Source organism: Carcharodon carcharias, chromosome 15 (assembly GCF_017639515.1).
Source record: "Carcharodon carcharias isolate sCarCar2 chromosome 15, sCarCar2.pri, whole genome shotgun sequence".
Taxonomy (NCBI): Eukaryota; Metazoa; Chordata; class Chondrichthyes; order Lamniformes; family Lamnidae; genus Carcharodon; species Carcharodon carcharias.
This window is the reverse complement of record NC_054481.1, coordinates 17,087,455-17,101,332: the sequence shown is the minus strand read 5'-3', so window position 1 is coordinate 17,101,332 and position 13,878 is coordinate 17,087,455. Positions and strand designations below refer to the sequence as shown.

General features: G+C 44.6%; 1 protein-coding gene across 7 annotated transcripts in view; it reads right to left on the bottom strand.

Moving 5' to 3' along the window:
- The window catches only part of LOC121288121 (cytoplasmic phosphatidylinositol transfer protein 1-like), a 196,020-nt gene that overhangs the window by 51,502 nt on the left and 130,640 nt on the right, over nucleotides 1–13,878 (bottom strand). For 6 of the 7 annotated variants that reach the window (XM_041206470.1, XM_041206474.1, XM_041206469.1 and 3 more), the window contains 2 exons: nucleotides 3,098–3,169; nucleotides 2,325–2,420 (listed from right to left, as the gene is read on the bottom strand). In XM_041206470.1, coding sequence (XP_041062404.1) covers nucleotides 2,325–2,420; nucleotides 3,098–3,169 — 168 coding nt within the window. The remainder of the gene's footprint in view (nucleotides 1–2,324; nucleotides 2,421–3,097; nucleotides 3,170–13,878) is intronic. The other variant, XM_041206473.1, reaches the window with a different exon arrangement.

Sequence of the window (13,878 nt, the reverse complement as noted above, 5' to 3'; positions counted from 1 at the left end):
AGGGAGCGCGGCACTGCCGGTGCTGAGGGAGCGCGGCACTGCCGGTGCTGAGGGAGCGCGGCACTGCCGGTGCTGAGGGAGCGCGGCACTGCCGGTGCTGAGGGAGTGCTGCACTGCCAGTAGTGCCGTCTCTTGGATGAAACGCTAAACCGAGGTCCCCGGCTTCTCTCAGGTGGACACAAATCTCCCCAGTGTCCTGGCCGATAGTTATCCCTCAAGCAGCATCATTGAAACGGATTATCACATCGCTATTTGTGGGAACTTGCTGAGCACTGATTGGCTGTGACACATTTCAGCATGTCTTGAGGACATGAGGTGCTATATAAGTGCAAATATTTCTTTCCTTTAAAAATTAGCCAAGGTGACATCCATCTCATTCCATGTCCTCCCCTTCCCACATCTTCTGACCAGAAGTGCTTGCCATTCTCTGGATTAGGTATCCAGTAACAAAAGCACAAACAAAAACAAAAAATGCTGGAAAAGCTCAGCAGGTCTGGCAGCATCTGTGGAGAGAGAGAGAGAGAGAGACAGAGATAACGTTCTGAGTCCGTATGACTCTTCTTCAGATCTGAAGAGTCATACAGACACAAAACGATATCTCTGTCTCTCTTTCTCTCCACAGATTCTGTCAGGCCTGCTGTGTTTTTCCAGCACTTATTGTTTTTGTTTCAGGTTTCCAGCATCCGCAGTACTTTACCTTTATTATAACAAATTCACAATGCCAACTTACAGAATGAAAGACATAGCAATGCTCTGGCCGGCCATGACAAGCTTTGGCTGTTCCGAAAATAAAATGATCTGAAATGCAAATAACTTGCACTCAGGCAGCATCATTTCACAGCATCTTATCCACCCCTGGAAGGTGAGGTAACAGATCACTGCTCACCTCGATGAGACAGGAGTGTAAACAGGCATGCCTGCACACAGTGACACATACAGCCAATTACCCCCATGCAGGCTGACTGACTGATGCAGAGAGGCTGACAAACAGGTGGGTACTAGAGTGGCACAAACAGGTCCAATTAAAGCAGCAGTGGCCTCGCTGTGCGCACGTGGATTAAATGGGGGAAAAAAATCGAATCTGGAGTAATGTGACCTGGACAGCATTTGCTGCCGATTGTTGCACTGCTAACACTGCTTTGGAGATGACTCAGCAGTGCTTGTCCGCTGCTGTCTGAGCGAGCTGGAGAAGTGGGAGACAAACGTGTGTCGACCCTATTGCTGACTAGGCCCCCTTAACATAGTGGGTGCTGCATGCTGCCAGCTCATAGCGTCTTTCTAGCAGAGGGGCAGCAGCAGCAAAGTACGGTCGACTGATTATCAGAAGCTGACACCGCTTACCGTCCATCAAGGAACTGGCCAACACTCGCCAGATTCTCAGCAGCTCACCGATTTCGTTGCTGGTTCTTAGATGTGCGCCCCAATCTTTCCTCAATTCCTATCACCTGCTCTTACTCACAACTACAGCATGCACTCAATTGTCACCGCATTTTGCAACATTAATACGATGGATGAGGCAGAAGCAGAGAGACTTTCACCCCGTAGACTTTTCAATACATAATCCAGCTGGAGGCACGCTCATGAATGACACCAGCCGGGTGCGGCATTCCTCAGTGGTGCACAAGAGATGAGAGAAAATCAGTGACATACAGGAGAGAATGGGACATTAACCACCAGAAACAATTTATTGTAGATTTGTTCAGAAGGCAAAATAAACATGTGGAAAGTGATTTTTTTTTTCAAGAAAGGCAGGCTTGGATTTATGTAGCACTTGTCACAAACATAGGATGTCTCAAAGCACTTTGCAGCCAATGAAGCACTGTTTGAAGTGTAGTCACTGTTGTCATGTAGGGAACACAGCAGCCACTTTGCACACAGCAAGCTCCCACAAATGACAACGTGAAAATGGCCAGATAACCTGTCTTAAAAATGATGTCTGAGGGATAAACGGGACATCTCAGATAACTCCCCTGCTTTTCTACAGAATTGTGCTACGAGACCTCCTACAGCCACCCGAGCAGGCAAACGGGGGGCCTGATTTTATCATCCCATCCAAAAGATGGCATCGTCAACTGTGCAGCACTCCCCATGCACTGGAACGTCAGCTTATATTTTTGTGCTTGAGCCCTGGAGTGGGGCTTGAACCCAGAACATTTGACAGTCCGAGGCAAACATGCTACCAACTGAGCTACAGCAGACAAAGCTAAGGATGAACTAAGATTGTGTGCGTAGATTACTTAGTAATCCAGGTAGGAATTGAACACTGCAAATCAATTCCTGTGCCTTCACCCCCATCTGCTGCTCAGGCTGTCAAAGGGGCTTACCTCTGAACTCTTGTAGTAACGGTCCGGAATTTCATCATAAGCAATGTCTAGGAAACACACCTCATGATCCGTGTGGTTTTTGTCAGAGTTAAAAATCTGTGGGGATATAGGAAAGAAAGAGAATTACAAACTGAGCATGTTCATCTTTACCATAAGGCAACATTTGGGAACACTACTATCGGACGAAAGCTTTCATTTCTTTTGGACTTTATACCCTCCCACTCTCCATGGAGGAGGGAGTTGAAGATTAGTGCAACACACACATCCTTACATACATTATACATAGGCTGTAAGAACAGAGTCGCTGGTTGCAAGAGAATGGTAGAACACGAGTTGCCCATCAGCTCTTCAGTTATCATGAATTGCCAACAAGTACGCTTTCCATAGCTTTTTTATTCTCAAAAAAGGCACCTACCAGAGCTTTACATCGAATAAGAGGTGAGCTGAGGCCTCTCAGTGCCAGCTCTTGCCAGTCTTTATCTAATGGAACCCCCAAGACAAGTGGGAGATGCGAGTGGGGTATTTCACCTCCAGGACCTAGTCCACATGCCACTGGCAGGAAGTGGGTGGAAAGTGAAGCCTGGTTAGTGGTTTCAGGCAACTGGGTAAAGTCATGGGGAAGGGCTATGAAGCATTAACACGGAAAATGTGAGTCAAGGCACAATGATCTTCAGTCAGGAAAAACAAACATTAGAATAAATATGTGCTCAGCTCTACTGCACAATGATTGCTATGTGACATAGTCTAATGCTCTGATCTGCCCGAGGACTCACATGATCATTGCACCCGTTGTTGTCTTCGTATTTCGTCTCGATGTAAATGGAGAATTTTGGCAAAAAGGAGCACTAGGGAAAATGCAGGAGAAAGAGTAAAGTGAATCAAGAAACACACACCTCACACAATACATAAGAAGCACACTTTGGTACAGTACTGAGGGCTGTCTTTCAGATAAGACATAGAACTGTAGCCCCGGCTGTCCTCTCAAGATAGAATGGGCCAACCCGTGGCACTATTTTGAAGAAGGGCAGTTAAAATCTCCCCAGTGTGGCCTGGCCAATGTTTAAACCTCAACCAGCAGCCAAGACAAATTATCTGGCCATCTATGGCATTGCTGTACACAGATTGGCTGCCACATTTTCTTATACTGCAACCTTCATTGGCTGCAAGGCACCTTGGGACTTTCTGAAGTGGTGAAAGGGATTGTATAAAAGGTGCTATATTTTATACACAGAATATAAATCCAAGCTCTTTGTCTATCCTTTCACTCTAATAGGCTCGAGCAAAAATGGAGCCAAAAGTCAGACAGGGGCAAGTTCACTCTAGATTCAGTGGGCCTCGTTGCAGATCAACAGAGGTCAGTTCACTTGTTCTGTTTAGTATTGTAAAGGGGGAGATGGTGGCATAGTGGTGATGTCACGGAACTAGTAATCCAGAAACCCAAACTAATGCCCTGGGGGGATTGGGTTCAAAATCCCACCATAGCAGCCGGTGCAGTTTAAATTCAATAGACGAAAGCTAGCCTTAGTAATGCTGACCATGAAACCGTCACTGATTGTTGTTAAAACCCCCTCTGGTTCAATAATGTCCTTTAGAGAAGGAAATCTGCCTTTGTTACCTGGTCTGGCCCTACATGTGACTCCAGACCCACAGCAATTTCTCCCTCTGAAATGTCCTAACATGCCACTCAGTTCAAGGACAATTGGGGATGGGCAAGAAATGCTGGCCTTGCCAATGCTGCCCACATCCCATAAAACAATAGCAAAGAAACACACCAATCGTGTAGAGGAGCCGCTTTGAGAACTAACTTCGTTTTAATTAAAAACAGGTTTGTCCTTTCATAACCACAGGGCACCCCAAAGCGCGTGACAGCCAATGAGATTCTTCTTGAAGTGCGGTCACTGTTGTAATGTGGGTAATGCAGCAGCCAATTTGCATGCAGCTTGATCTCTCAAACAGCAAAGTGACAACAACCAGATGACCTCTTTTTGTGATGCGAATTGAGGGGTAAATATTGGCCAGGCCAGTGGGGATAGCTCCCCTGCTCTTCATCGAAATGGTGCCTAGGGATCTTTTACATCCACCTGAGAGGGTAGACAGGGCTTCAGTTTAACATCCCATCCAAAAGACAGCATCTCTGACAGTGCAGTGCTCCCTCAGCACCACACTGGAGTATTAACCTGGGTTTTCTTTTCCACTCAAGGCCTATAGAGAGACTATGAACTCAGAACCTTCTGACTGAAAGGCGAAAGCGCTATCGACTAAGCCGACTTCTGGATATAATCTTAAAATTAAAACAAGGCCACTTGTGACACTCATGTCACGCCCATAATGATAATTGGCAGCAGATTCTGTACCGGAAAGTGACAGGCAATAATGGACACCGTACCCTCTCAAAGTGGTTTCTGGAAAGTCAGGTGACTTTTGCCTGTGGTTTCTGGATAGTGTCATGAAGCTTTTAATGTATATGATATTTTGGAAAATATTTTTCTTTTAAAATAGAGGTTTAGTCTGTGGGTGTGCCTTAATCGTTTGGGTGCTTTCACTCTAAGTCTGGGTGCTTTGATGTACTAGTTTGAGATATAAGCAGAGGGGTAGAGTGCATTTGCATTTTTTCAATAGAGCATTCAAGAAGTGGGGTGAAAACTTGATACCTTTCTAGTGGTTAGCAAGCCATATGTTTATATTACTAATAACAATGGTACTATGAAAGGGGTTTCATTGTTAAAAGCTGGAGTTCAAAGAGGCGGGTGAGACAATAAGAATTTGAATTCAATCAGTGGTGGTAGGTACAACTTCAGTAGTTTTTGAGTGGGCAGAGCAGAGGCAATGTAAAACCAAAAGGCAGCTGTAAGCCTCCAACTGGTCCAACTGGCTCCACAGTGAAAAGAACCTCATTCTGAATTTGTAAGGTGAAAATGCTTTGCCTGATGTTTTGACTGAGTCTATGGGTTGCTGTTGCCTTAATGGAGATTACTTTGGGAATTAGTTAAAAGTTATGATAGTAGTAATTTGTAGCCATGTGTATATATATCCAACCTGAGTAAACTAATAAAATGTTTGAATTAGTTAATGTAAAACCTCGAGAACGAGTGGTCTGATTCCTGAGTTTAGAGTCGCACCTCAAACACAACACTTAAAATTATTGGTTATGACAGTTGTTTCAAGTTTCCCTCTGGGATTTTTACGTAATTCCGCTTTACCAACTGCATCGGTCATAACAACAGGCAGAGACAATGGACTAAACCTTCTGCTTTCTCTGGTGGTGAGCTTAGAGGCTGGTAGGGCATTTAATTAGGTGGGATGGTGGCATATCCAGACCCGGTCACATTCCCGCCTTTGCCAGAATTAAGTTCTGCGCCGGAAGGCCCATGGTCGACCTTCCCACCCCGCTGCCAATTGAGGCCCTGAAGTGTACAATTAATGACCACTTAAGGGCACATCCCATCACCACTGGTATTAACTCAGCTGCTGGAGGGCCTGTTGCCATGCATCATGCACGACAGGTAAAACCGCACTCGTCATCTCCAGGGGGGAGGGGGGGTCCCTCGATCAAAGGTACTCAGAGGGGACTCGACATTAGGAAGGGGGGGGGGGGGCCACTTAGAGCCAGCTCCATGCCCTTGCTGCCAACCACACTACACCCCTCCCCCCACCCAACGAAGCATCCCCCCCCCCCCAGCCCTGGCCAACCCCCGACATTTACCTTTGGCCTGGGTTGCTCTGCAATCCCGGGGTTCTGGTGCCTGTTCTTCTAGCAGCAGCCACAGCCTCCCCTGTGGTGCTAATGAACGCAAGATCAGCCAGCCTCTGATTGGCAGACAGCTCTCAATAGGTGAGACTTCCACCCCGGGGGGGGGGTCTCGATTCTAGGGGAAGGCTCACCTCTGGCCTCATCACTGCCTGATTGTCATGTGATTTTAGGGGGGGCGGGGGTGACGGTGTGGGAGGAGAGGGGTGGCCTTCCTGAAACGAGGCAGTGCGGGTCTTTCACTGGCTTTTCTGTGACAGGCAAGGCCTCGAACGCCTCAACAAGATTCCACCCAATAAGTCTGGGAAGCTGCTTCAAAATGCAACTGGATTTTCTCTATCAACTGCCCCCCACCATTTCAATGGAAGAGACTTAAAAGACAATGGCTACCAGACCTGTCAACCCCATAAAGATGGAATGTCAAATAAAGTCTTTCAGTGAACTAAACCCAACTGGTATGTTGATGAGATGCCAATCAGACCTCCGCCTCCCCCCAACCCATGTGTATCAATCACATCAGCCTCACCCCATTATGTGGACAGTGGAAAACCTTGAAACTGCTGTCACATGACCAAAACCAGCTGGAGAAGAGGTCAACACCTTATTACTTCACAAGAGAACCCAGCAAGGTAATCTGGAACCAACAGAGAGACTATGCCCAACAAAGATGAAAAGAACCCAGATTTTTAAAATGCCATCATCTCAGGTAGCGAAAGGGGCTAATTTGTTTCACCTGCAAGATTATATTTCTTATCTACAGAAGCTCGGCCACAAGTTCATATGAAATACCCAGAAATGTCCAATCTCTGATGTCTTCAAAGAACCAAGAGAGAGAATCCTTCAAGTCTGCAATGCTTTTCATTTTAAAGAACTGGTTAAGACCATGTGACTTGTCTCTTGTTACTCTGCTAACAATCTAAGTGCATGTTTCATCTCTCGAACTCATCTTTTCTTCTATGCATGTGTGTTTCAGGCAGTGGGTGTTTCATGATGTTTCGTTTTGTTCCACACTCCCACAGTGTCGCCAGTATTCCCCCCCACACCCACACCACCCCCCCGCCCGATTCCTACAGTCCCCCAATGCCAAAGTGTCCCTATGTTTTTCCCTCTGCGAGTTGGTCGCCCTGCTATCGAGATCGTTGGGCTTTTGTTAGCAAGGCCTATCAAGGGATATGGAGCAATAATGGGGTCTAACTGAATGGTGAAACAAGCCCAAAGGGCTGCATGGCCTACACTATGTTCCTATGTTACTGGGCAGTGAATTTGAGAGGTTTGTTAATGATGTACTTTACAGCCTTGGATCACACTCTGGACCAAGAAGAAATCCATTTCTAATTATTTTCTGCTCCCAGTTTCTGTTGACAAACGGCGTGTCACGTCAGTGATGGGTAGCAAGACTTCTGCAATCAAATTGCTCGATTTGCCAAACAGTAACAGAGAGATTTATCTCACTACAATATACAGTAACTGTGATATTCCCCTGTGAGTGCATCACCACCTAAACAACTGACAACTGCTGCATCCAGCAAAGAACCATGCTGACAGCTTTGCAATTCTGCTCCATAACGAGCATTAATTTTCGAACAGCAGTGTCGCAGGGTAAGTGGGGAATCATAAAAACAAACTGCAGAGGTTACAAACAGGGAAGCGAAAGAGACAAGCACAGCACAACTCCCGAGTACAAGATCGATACGAATGACATGTATATTCCCCCAAATTCCTGGGACTAGAGATAGACTTCTTAGTTTCCTGACCACTCTGTGAACTTAAAGAAAAGGAAGGTTTTCTAATTATAGCACCGACGAGAGCTGGACTGCGCCTTTCAATCAGAGGTTTGCCATGGCAACCATAATAAATTTGCTGGTTGCCTGTACAATTGCCCAAACTGCCATATCCCACAAAATGACTTGACCCATCACTGGCCATCTGTAAATTAAAAATCATGATTTTTGAAACCTTAGAAGATTGGTAACATTATTTAGTGAAGCAACACTGGGAGAGAGACAAAGCGATGGTGTCAATGATAATTTGAAGCTAGCTAAATTAATTACAAATCAAATGATACTTTTTTTCACACGTGGCAAGAACTATCTCTGTGCCCCATTTTCTCTCCTTTCTTTCACTTTTTCTCCCAATTGGATTACTTTGTGTGTGTGGGGCATGGGGCTGGGGCAAAAAAAATTACAATTCTCTGTCTGTTCTCATCACCTCGGAATGATACTTCCCTCAGATTTTCTCTCACTCACTCCAGGAAAATGCCAAAACACTGCATTGATGCACAGCAGAGCTGAGATCACGAGTTCACTGGGTGATGAATGGCTTTCACTAATTTGTCACCTAACATGCTGCGGCATAATGCACAACACCTCAGCACCACAGAGACAAGATTGTATCATTTTGCAGCAAAAGTTCATGTGCTCCTCAGGCCGCCACTCCGGTTGGCCATATTTAGGAAGGCTTGATCACTTGGACCTCCCGATTCCAAATAGCCCAACCCCACACTATTGCCCGACTTGTCCATCCTTGGGGTGCTCCATTTTCCCACCCAATTGGCAAGTGGACTCTTCACAACACAATGGGTAGGTTCTTGACTGTCAAACAGCTTTTTTTCCCCCAATATTACCATAACTAATAAACAGAAGTGCACAAAGGAAATGAGAAACACACACAAATTTCTTTTTAATGTGCCTGTGATATTTTTTCTCCTGGGTTTTCCTGATGCAGTGTCCTGGGGCTTAATTTTTAATTGCTGGAAACTCCTGACCAACCCTGGAGGGTTATCAAACTTGTGTGCTCTTCAATCTCTGGTATGCATATCATATCTTGAATACTGCAGAAAAGAGAGCCATGTTGCTGAAGCTTTTTTGACTCATCAGGACAAATTTCAAATGATCACAACACTTTTTACGATAGGAGAAAAGGGTGCTGATTGGTTGGCAGGTAGACTCTGATTGGCTGAATATTGCCATGGAGAAAACAATGGGGAGCTATAGGTTCCTCAGCTCCCAGGTAATTCACAAAAGGCACAAGGCTTGAACATGTTCCTTTTGTTTACAGAGGACGGGTCCCTGTATTTCACTTCCAGAAAGCTCGACTGATTATTTTGAATTGGCTCTTAGTGTAGCTATTAGCACACTCAGGGTTGTTCAGCAAGTGCTGTCCAATTGCAGAATAACATCTAACAGTGGATGTTTTGTCATTTCCTATCATATATCATACCTATATCTTTAACTTTAGTATGTTGCAGAGCCTTCTTAAACCTCAGGAGGGAACATGGGGATATTAATATAGGGGCTTCAAGTACACATTATGGAGCACCAGCTTTAGTACCTCTTCCATTTATTCAGCCTCACTCTCTGACAATTTCAGCATCCCTTTAAGCATCAGGAGCTGAGACAGATGATGTCTTCAAGTTCGATTATCCACAGTACTGCTACTAGCCAGCAAAGTAGATGAGAATGATCCTTCAATTCTAGTTACAGCTGGGGCTTGCTATAACAACAACTTGCAGTTATGTAGTGCCTTTAACATTGTAACATAGGAGTGTAAACAAACAAAAATTTGACAGCCACATAAGGGGATGCCAGAATAGGCGACCAAAAATCTGATCAAGGAGGTGAGTTTTAAGAAGCATCTTAAAGGGAGGATAATGAGGTAGTGAGGTGGAATGGTTAATGGAGGTAATTCCAGAGCTTAGGGCCTTGGCAATAGCTAATGGTGGGGTGAGTGAAATTGGGGATGAACAAGAGACCAGAATTGGAGGAGTGTGGAGATGTGAGAGTGTTGTTGGATTGGAGGAGATTACAGAGATAAAACGAGGAAATTGAGGGATTTAAACATGGATGAAAATTTTAATTTGTGTTACGGTACCAGGAGCCAATATAGGTCAGCAAGCACACGGGTGATGGATGAATGGTACATGGTGCAAGTGAGCATACAAGCAGTAGATGTTGCAAAATACAACTAAAAATAACTTTTAAATTAACATCTGCTGCAATTTTTTTCAGGTGGTGAAGACAAACTAAATTCCTCTTCAGCATAACGTATTTACTGTATTTTGATTAAATATTTATTTTGTTGCAGAAGGATGCTTTTTGCATTAATATATTCATTATTTGTTTTAAGAAAAAAAAACACACGAGCTTGAACATTAGAAAAGAGGAGAAAGCGGAGACAGTAATAGAGTAATCGCCCGCCATGATCTCGCAGTTGTCATACTTGCATTTTAGAAAATTTAAGCTTTGAGCTATGGTGAACAGAAAGATGTTGATGTGGCATCCATTTTCATTCTCCTACTATCCAAATGTTTTGATCCTGGATCAAATCATTCACTTCATTGTAGTTAAGAAATTTGTAAAGCACTCAATGACAGCTGGTCGTGTTTGCCTACATTTACTACGATGGACTGAAAAGATGGTCAGCAATTACTCACTGCCCATATGACTTGCATTATGCACTTATTTTGAATTGATTCCATTCACAGTGTCTTCAGCGTATCCTTTAATCCAAACCACGTTCTGATTCTAATTTGACCCAAATTGATAGCCCTGATGAATGAAGGATTTGTGTCTAGGCCAGGCAGGGACACAAAGGCAGAAATTAATTCATATCTTTCCTTGTTCCAGTACACTCGGGTCTAAATAATTGTTTGTTGTTAACCAGAAACATGTTGAAGTGGCTGAGGCCCAATACTGCAACAGGCGACCTGGGAAGGGGTCTATGAATCTGCGGCTTGTGCTGTCAGACATGTGGATGATCCCTTGTCCCTGCACAGCAGAAAGGGATCTGGGCAGCTCATGACCAATGTATACCTTAGGTATGCTATGGTATCTTCTATGCAGTACACACAGGCAGCAGTTAAATGATGAAGCTTGCTGCTTCACACGTTATTAACTGTTGCTAACCAGTGCCACTTTCTCACCAAATATTCTATCATCTGTTGGGAAGGTGATAAAACTAGTTTTTCAGGTTCTAACGATGTGGTTATGAATGGGTTTGACACAAGAGGGTCCTTTAACACAGCACGTTTCTACTTACAATGGTGCCAAGGCATTAAAATTAAAGCAAAATAAATGGGGCTGGCGAAGCTTAGTGCTCCTCCACTTACGCATTAAATTGAAGGACGATGTTGAGTTGTGACCCAGGGAGGCAGGTTTTATTTGGTACAAGAGACACAGTTGAGATCGGTTTAACTACAGTGTAGCCATTTTCCACTTTACCTTGCTATTTTGTTCTGACAACTTTCTTTCACAGAATCTTTACAGTGCAGGAGGCCATTTGGCCCATCAAATCTGCACTGGCTCTCTGAAAGAGCAATCCACCTAGTCCCACTCCCCTGCCTTATCCCCATAACCTTGCATATTCTGTCTTTTCAGGTAGCAATCCTATTCCCTTTTGAACACCTCGATCGAACCTGCCTCTACCGCCCTTTTAGGGAGTTTGCCCCAAATTGCAACCAACCTCTGGGTGAAAAATGTTTTCCTCATTTGCTGTTTTCTTGAGCGGGAACAGTTTCTCGATATTTACCATGTCCGTACCCCTCAGGATCTTAATAACCTCGATCAAGTCTCCTCTCAACCAGTAAGTTTCAAGGTATTGGTGGATAAGGATAACAGGAGTCCTCGGGTTAAGGTGCTTAATTGGGGGAAGGCTAATTATAACAATATTAGGCAGGAACTGAGGAATCTAGACTGGAGGCGGATGTTTGAGGGCAAATCAACAACTGACATGTGGGGGGCTTTCAAACATCCTTTGATAAGAATTCAGGACCGGCTTGTTCCTGCTAGGATGAAGGATAAGCATGGCAAGTTTCAGGAACCTTGGATAACGAAGGATATTGTGAGATTAGACAAAAAGGAAACGGAAGCATTCGTAAGGGCTAGAAGGCTGGGAACAGATCAAGCCCGTGGAGAATATAAAGAAAGTAGGAAGAAACTTAAGCAAGGAGTCAGGAGGGCTAAAAGGGGTCATGAAAAGTCACTGGCAACCAGGATTAAGGAAAATCCCAAGGCCTATTATACATATGCAAAAAGCAAGAGGGTAGCCAGGGAAAGGATAGGCCCACTCAGGGACAGAGGTGGGAATCTGTGTGTGGAGCCAGAAGAAATGGGAGAGATACTAAATGAATACTTCTCATCAGTATTCACCAAAGAGAAGGACTTAGCGGTCGATTTGTCTAGGGAAGAGTATGTAGATAACCTGGATCATGTTGAGATCAAAAAAGTGGAGGTGTTATGCGTCTTGAAGAATATTAAGGTGGATAAGTCCCCAGGGCCAGATGGGATCTACCCCAGAGTACTGAGAGAGGCAAGGGAGGAGATTGCTGGGACCTTAACAGAAATCTTTATATCCTCACTGGCTACGGGTGAGGCCCCAGAGGACTGGAGAATGGCCAATGTTGTTCCATTGTTTAAGAAGGGTAGCAGGGATAATCCAGGAAATTACAGGCCAGTGAGCCTGTAGTGGTAGGCGGAGGCTTGGAGGGCCAAAGGGCCTGTTCCTATGCTGTACTTTTCTTTGTTCTTTTGTGCAAGGAAAACAGTCCCAATCTCTCCAATCTATCCTCATAGCTACAGTTCTTCATCCCAGGAATCATCCTCGTGAATCCCCTCTGTACTCTCTCCAATGCCTTCACATCCTTCCTCACGTATGGTGCCCAGAACTGGACACAATGCTCCAGATGAGGCCTAACTAGTGTCTTATACAAGTTCAACATGACCTCCTTACTCTTATACTCAATGTCCCTATTCATAAAACCTAAGATACTATATGCTTTATTAACTGTTCTCTCAACATGTCCTACCATCTTCAATGATTTATGTACGTATACACTGAGGTCCCTCTGTTCCTGCACCTCCTTTACAGGATCTCCCTTTGTTTTATATGTTTTCACCATATCTTTCCTGCCAAAGCAAATCACCTTACTTCTCTGCATTGAGCTTCACCTGCCACTTGTCTGCCCAATCCACCAACATGTCTATGTCCTTTTGAAGTTCAAGACTATTCCTATCACAGTTGACAACATTTCCAATCTTTGTATCATCTGCAAATTTTGAAATGATGCCCTGCCCACCACAGTCTGGTCATTAACATATATCAGGAAGAGCCAGGGTCCCTACACTCACCCCGGAGGAACTCCACTACAAACCTTTCTCCAATCTGAAAAACAACCATTTATCACTACTCCATTTCCTGTCACTCAGCCAATTTCTTATCCAAGTGCTTACTTTCCCTTTTATTCCATGACCTAGAATTTTACTCACAAGTCTGTTGTGTGGCACTGTATCAATTTTTTTTATTCATTCATGGGATGTGGGTGTCGCTGGCTGGGCCAGCATTTATTGCTCATCCCTAGCTGCCCTGGAGAAGGTGGTGATGAACTGCCTGCTTGAACTGCTGCAGTCCATGTGGTGTAGGTACACCCACAGTGCTGTTAGGAAGGGAGTTCCAGGATTTTGACCCAACGACAGTGAAGGAATGGCAATATATTTCCAAGTCAGGATGGTGAGTAACTTGGATGGGAACCTCCAGGTGGTGGTGTTCCCATCTATCTGCTGCCCTTGTCCTTCTTAGGTGGTAGTGGTGGTGAGTTTGGAAGGTGCTGTCTTAGGAGCCTTGGTGAATTCCTGCAGTGCATTTTGAATGCTTTTTGAAAATCCATATACACCACATCCACAGTGTTTCCTTTATCAACATTCTCTGTTACCTCCTCAAAAAACTCCAGCAAGTTAAACATAATTTTCCCTTGATGAATCCATGCTGGTTTTCCTTAATTATCCTGCACTGGTCTAAGCGATTATTGATTTT